This window comes from Pristis pectinata, chromosome 28, assembly GCF_009764475.1.
Source record: "Pristis pectinata isolate sPriPec2 chromosome 28, sPriPec2.1.pri, whole genome shotgun sequence".
In the NCBI taxonomy this organism is placed as follows: Eukaryota; Metazoa; Chordata; class Chondrichthyes; order Rhinopristiformes; family Pristidae; genus Pristis; species Pristis pectinata.
Window position 1 is genome coordinate 26,194,923 of NC_067432.1, and position 6,000 is coordinate 26,200,922.

Below are 6,000 nucleotides of genomic sequence, written 5' to 3' on the forward strand. Positions count from 1 at the left end.
TTAAGCTGTGTGATTCTTCTATTGACTTTTAATACTTCGTGATAATTTTGAGTGTTTCTGAACTTCAGGAACATTTGAAAGCAGTCAAACTCCTGTATAGCTCTGTAAGCAGACATGGGTTAGCCAGCTGTCACAGTGTTTTCCTGCTGTTTTGTGGGCAGGGCTTGTTCTCCCTTACCCACACGATGGCATTGCACTGCACAGGGCTTGCTGCCATGCAGGGCCTTGCTATTTTGGATTGAGTAGAAAGTCAACACTGGGAGATCTGGAAGAGGTAGGTCTGTGTTTAACTACATAGGTCCAAGCAGCAAGTTCTGGCCCAGTGTGTGTTCTCATCCCACGGATTCCTCAGTTCCCTTTTATACTTCTGCAGTGTATGGACAGTGCAAATCAGTGCAAAGTTGAGGACGACCCTCCAAGGTAGGATCAACTAAGATCTTCTGTGTGGGTCCAAACTTTGTGTTTGGTACTAAACTTGTTATATCTTTCACAAGATGCAATAGTTCTTAAACTACATTGATTGCACTGGCATGTATGTTAATTCATATATACATAATCATGTGTATGTTGCATGTTCCATTCTTTGTCTTTTTTGGTGGTAATATTGTAATAAGGCTTAATATTTACATTATATTTTCTACAACAGGATATAACTTCTCCAAAATGCTAAGCATGATATTGTTTTCTACTTGCAGGATATGTTGTCCATGCTCGGAGATCCAACACAAGGCACTGGAAATTACAACAATGAGGACTTTGCTGATCTAAGCATGTTCCCATCATTTTCTGAATAAATACTTCAATAAATCTCCAGTGCTCAGTAAAAAGTGAGCACTTAAAGTGAAGTAAAGATCTTCAGCTTAGGAACTAGTTTTCAAAAGCTTGAGCCACTTAAATAAAATCAAATGGAGTTAATTCAGTAACAATAGCTAACAATATTGAACATTCCCAGCAAGAAACTGTGGACCTACAACAAACTTATGAATTGTAATGAATACTGAGGTGTTCCCAAATATTGTAAGATCACTCCCACCACTACCCAGTGAGAAAATGGTTACAATACCACAGTTGTTATTTGACCAATTCTCAACAGTTAGAATGTTATTGCTCTGCTTTCACAATGTAATGACAGTGAAACTGTTGGCATTCACCATCATTACTCTGTGTAAATAACAATTTAAGGATTTCTGTACGTGCTTTTATAAATGGAAGTCTAGAAGTTCTGTCAGTGATGTGCCCCAACCAACAACTGCACTGCATTTCTGGACTCCTCATGAGTTTGGTGTGGGAGAGGAAACTGGGCTAAAAACCCAGCAGTTACTTCACAGAGAATTCTGTGCCAGGTCTAAGGAGACACCATTGATTTGAATAGAAGAGACCAACTACATGAGTCTAAGGTAAAAGTCCAGTAATTTAAAAAAAATATAGTTAATTAAAAATGCTCATATCTTTGCAGGATTTTTAAAAAAATCTTTAATTTCTTAATTTAGAATTTTTTAATGTTTAAAAGTGTTTATTCTAAGCTTGAGTTTTTAATTTTCTAATTTATTTAAATTTTATTTTGCTTTTTACAGTTTTTCAATGTTTTTTGAATGTCTCAAACTTTCATTGTTTTTGAAAGATTGAATGCTTTGACAGTTCTGGTCAGGTCTTGGGATGTTTCCTACTGGACAGTTAATTCTTTCTCTCATTTTGTGGCCAGGGCTACCTCTGCCACATGGTAGTCCTTGTGTCACGGGAAGCCCTAACCTGGCGCAGGGACCTTGCCAAGAGGATCCTCCCAGGGGTTTCTGCAGATTCCCACTGGGAGGATTGCTCTTAATTTTTATTGGTCATAGTTGGGTTGCCACTGACTGTACAGTCTGCCCAGTGTTTGAGTCTGAATCATACCAGTTCTATTAACTGCAATGCATTGCTGAGGAAATGGGAATCATAATATGAAGAAGGCAACAAAAGGAAAATTATAGTTTGACTTGCAGAATATTTTTAAGTCAAATAAAAAAAAATGAAATATTCTACCGTTCGTAGACAACAAAATGTATAAATGACATCTGTGGCATAGGGAACGATTCAACAAACAAGGAATGTCTCTTTGTACTGCAGTTGTTCGATATGATCCTTCTCCATGCATATGAAATGATTCATTGTTAACCACTGGGTTGTTACAATAATCCATTTGTAACCTCCAATACTGTTAGGATGCTTTGAAAACCAAGACTGTTCAAATGCCAAGTGTGGGAGTTTTTGTCACTTTAGAAAAGGAAAGTGCCCAATATCCTGAAAGTGCCAATTCTTGAAAGAAAGAGAAGGACCAACAAATCCTTCCATTTCACTCCTTCCCACCTGCCAAACAAAGATACCATTCTCTAACTTTCCAAGTTCACTCGAGAGATCAATCTCACAGCTGGCTGCAGCAGACTAATTATATTTAGTTCATTTCTTCAAGGGCTCATTTTTATATTCATTATTAAAATTGAGAAAGGTGCCATCAAATTCATGCTTTAACTTCAATGTCTTGCAATCAGTGCTATGTGTGATGTTGTCTGAGTCTCTCTGTAGTCTCCGTAAGTCCTCAGTGGTGTTTCTCAGTCTTACATACAGCGGGCTATTTTTGTATTAGGATCAGCAGTACTAATGAAACCAAGTAAACAGTTTAAGCAAGAAGTTGGGAACTTTGATGTCATAATGAGAATAGTAAGATTGTGGTCACTCTGAATTCATTTAGCATTTACCGTCTGCAAATTTAGGGAACAGCGATAATACACCCAAGCCAAAAATACAATTTAGTAACCTTTCCTAAATTCTAAAACAGAGAAGCTCCTTAAGATGCTCTGTGAAAAGAACAGATCTCCCTTACAATAAACTTATTTATAGCTGAAAGTCACTCCCTGAATATACTTCATTATATTTGCACCAGATAATTTTCCATTGTAAAGTGAAAGATTGTAAAGCCAAGCTTTTTGAATTCACTAAATATGCAAACACTGTTGATTTCAAAAAATATCAAAATAACGATTACATTTAAAAACCTGTCTTTATAATATTGATTTGGTTTAGATGATACTGCAAATGTGAAAAGAAACTAGAGTTTAACTAGAATTTTTCTGACCATGTTGTAGTTGCTAGCTGTCTTCTTTCTTTCAAGAGCACCTTCAGAAGACTCTTGCATGGATTTAGTGTTCGTATTGGCTGGTAGTTGTCCTCACCTCTGCACACCTGGTCCCATTGCTGAACAGAACCAAATGTGCTGAAGTGAGTCATCTGGCAGGGAATACTGCTGCATGTATTTGACACCAGCTACCGAAGATGAACATCTCCCCTACAACTTAACTTCCCTCATTTTGATTTACAGTGGCTTAAGGCATGGGAATCAAGTCTTTGCCACTTTGCGGAACAAAGTATTTAAGTGTTGATCTAGGAAATGTCCTTATGCAATTAAAATGAAATTTCCACATTTGTTTCCTGTGGTTCAACTAAAGGAAGTTACTCATAATACCTAATAAAATGCACCTGTGGTATGGGCTGGTGATTGAGTTATATCACACAAAAAAACTAGATACAACAAAAGGAGTGAATTTTAGAGGGAAAGGATAAGAAGATTTCTGCTCTTCACAAGTTGGTGAGTTATTGTGTAACTTGTGAGGCCAATCCCACCAATGAACTGTACTGGTCTTTTAGATTATAGGAGGATGGTGACACTTCCATCAAATTATTTCCTTTGTCTCTGAGAAAATAAGGCCAGAATAATTAAAAGCCCCTATACTCTTCCACTATCAATGAAGGAAAACCTCTCAAAGTATTTCCTCTCACTAGACAATGTTAAAAGAATACTAATAATTACAAATATCCATATTGGAAATAACTATTAAAGATGAAAATGAACACAGATTCAGAATTCTGTGCAATTTGGCTTCTTTCATTTTATTTGAGTTCTTTCCCTCTTATAATTCCTTTTCAATAATGTTCAGTCAAACCTGCCAATCATCAGTTACGTCTTTTGTCCACTCAGTCACATTAAAACCAAGATAGAACAATAAAATAACAAAAGATTGCACATCTGTGATACCTTTAACATGAGATTCCCGTAAGCTTCACTGGAGAAATGTCAAACAGATAACCAAAAATGTGGTCAATGAGGAAGGTTTTAAGAAGTGACTTAAAGTGGAAATTGATAAGTGAGGTTTGGGGAGCTGGGGCTTAGTTGGTGAAGGGCATGGCAGCCTCTGCTGGATAGAAGCTAAATCAGGATGCACAGATGCCCAAGCAGGAGGAGTGAAGATATTGGGAAGTGTAGGCCTGGAGAGGATCAGAGAGATGTGGATTTGATCACAAGGAGGGGAATTAGAAAGTCAAGATCTTTCTGGAGTTGGATTTGGAGTCAGTAGACAACTACTTTAACACTGGGGTCAGGGTTAAGTCATCGCAATAACAAGGGACTGTCTAAGAAGAAGAAGAAAAAATTACTAATGATCTTCACTGACATCTAACCAATCAGGAGGCTTCACTGTGATACTAAACCATTAGTGAGGCCAATATAGGCATCCATAGCCCTACCTTTACTGTACAAAATCCTGTAGTTTTATTTTTGTAGTTGCTCTGAGTCTGAGTGCTTCAAGTATTAAACAATTTCTCATTCTCCCCACCTTCTGGAGCTGATGTTCTTGAAGAAATCTTGGTTCCAGCCAGATTTGCTTAGAAATCTGACTTGGCCTTGTCGATCATGAGTCATAGGCTGTGCAAACTTACTTAAGGTCACCAATTCCTGCAATAGGATCTATAACTTAAACATGTTAAAATAAATTCTTGCTGTTTTAAGAAGTTATCAGTATTGAAAAATTTTCTTGTTAATTTAAGCACCCTTGTCAAGTTGATGTTTTTATTGAGTAATCTATGTTGAGCAAATGTTGAGTGTAACATGTTAAACCTGTTTAATGTTAAAGCTTTCGCTTAATGCATTAGATTAAAAGCTAATTTCTGCATAATCTAAGCGTGGAAATAGATAATAAAAATGGAACTGTAAATAGTTGTATTAGGAGCACAGTGAATCAGTGTTTTAGCAAATGTTCTGTATTTTCAGTGTTTTGTAAGTACTTTTGATGTAATTTCATGTAATGTAGCATTCTGATTTCTGCAAAAGTGCTTTTATTTTTGTATATTGTAGTATCATTTAATTAACTATGTTTCATTAAGGAAAAATGTAACTCCACCAATAAATGTGCTGCTTAAGTCAGTATAGTTATAAATGTGATTGTGCAGACAAGTTTTAGTAAAAGGACAACTTTAATAACTATTTCTTTACAAATGTAAAATTATTTTAATGAAGCAATTTGCTGTGGACCAAGTGTTAACCTTGGAGTAAAGTCCAACTTGGAGGTTGAATTATCTACCCCAATGTACACTCTGCCCAATTTTCTTCCATTGACTCTAATATAAAGCAAAATCAGTTGGAGTGTATAATGGGGGGGGGGGGGGGCAACATGAAACAGATCGGGACAGGGTTTATAATGGCCAGTGTTTTACCACAGCTGTTTACACCCTCATCAGTTTTACCCTATTGTGTTTTAGAAATTTATATTAACTGGGACTTCAAAATGTATTTGTTGACCGACTAAGGACAATTTTGCTTCATATAAACACAGGCTATCTCAATAACATACCAATACCAATGTACAAAACTTTGGTTTCAGTCATATGGTGCATTTTCTAGTGCAAATGAAACATTATAAGCCAGCCTTTTGAAGGATGATATTTATATATACATACAGATTATGACCTGCATTGTTTAGTTATTAATGCAATTAAAATGGCACAAATGTAAAAATTTTCAAATATTGTTCAGATTTTCTACTACAGTACATGAGGATTCAAAGCCTTAATCATGTTATTTCAGTCAGTCACTAGTGAGTTCTTTAGTGATCTGTTTCTATAGCCTGTGATTTTAAATTATCATGCCCATGTTTCAAATATAACATTTAGCAGGATTATCATTTTTTATTCATT

General features: G+C 36.1%; 1 protein-coding gene across 8 annotated transcripts in view; it reads left to right on the forward strand.

Moving 5' to 3' along the window:
- Nucleotides 1-5,231, forward strand: part of arnt2 (aryl-hydrocarbon receptor nuclear translocator 2) — a 262,293-nt gene extending 257,062 nt beyond the window's left edge. For all 8 annotated transcript variants that reach the window (XM_052040356.1, XM_052040351.1, XM_052040353.1 and 5 more), the window contains one exon: nt 696-5,231. In XM_052040356.1, the coding sequence (XP_051896316.1) occupies nt 696-794 (99 nt within the window). In that variant the 3' untranslated portion in view covers nt 795-5,231. The remainder of the gene's footprint in view (nt 1-695) is intronic.
- Nucleotides 5,232-6,000: the final 769 nt, after the last annotated feature.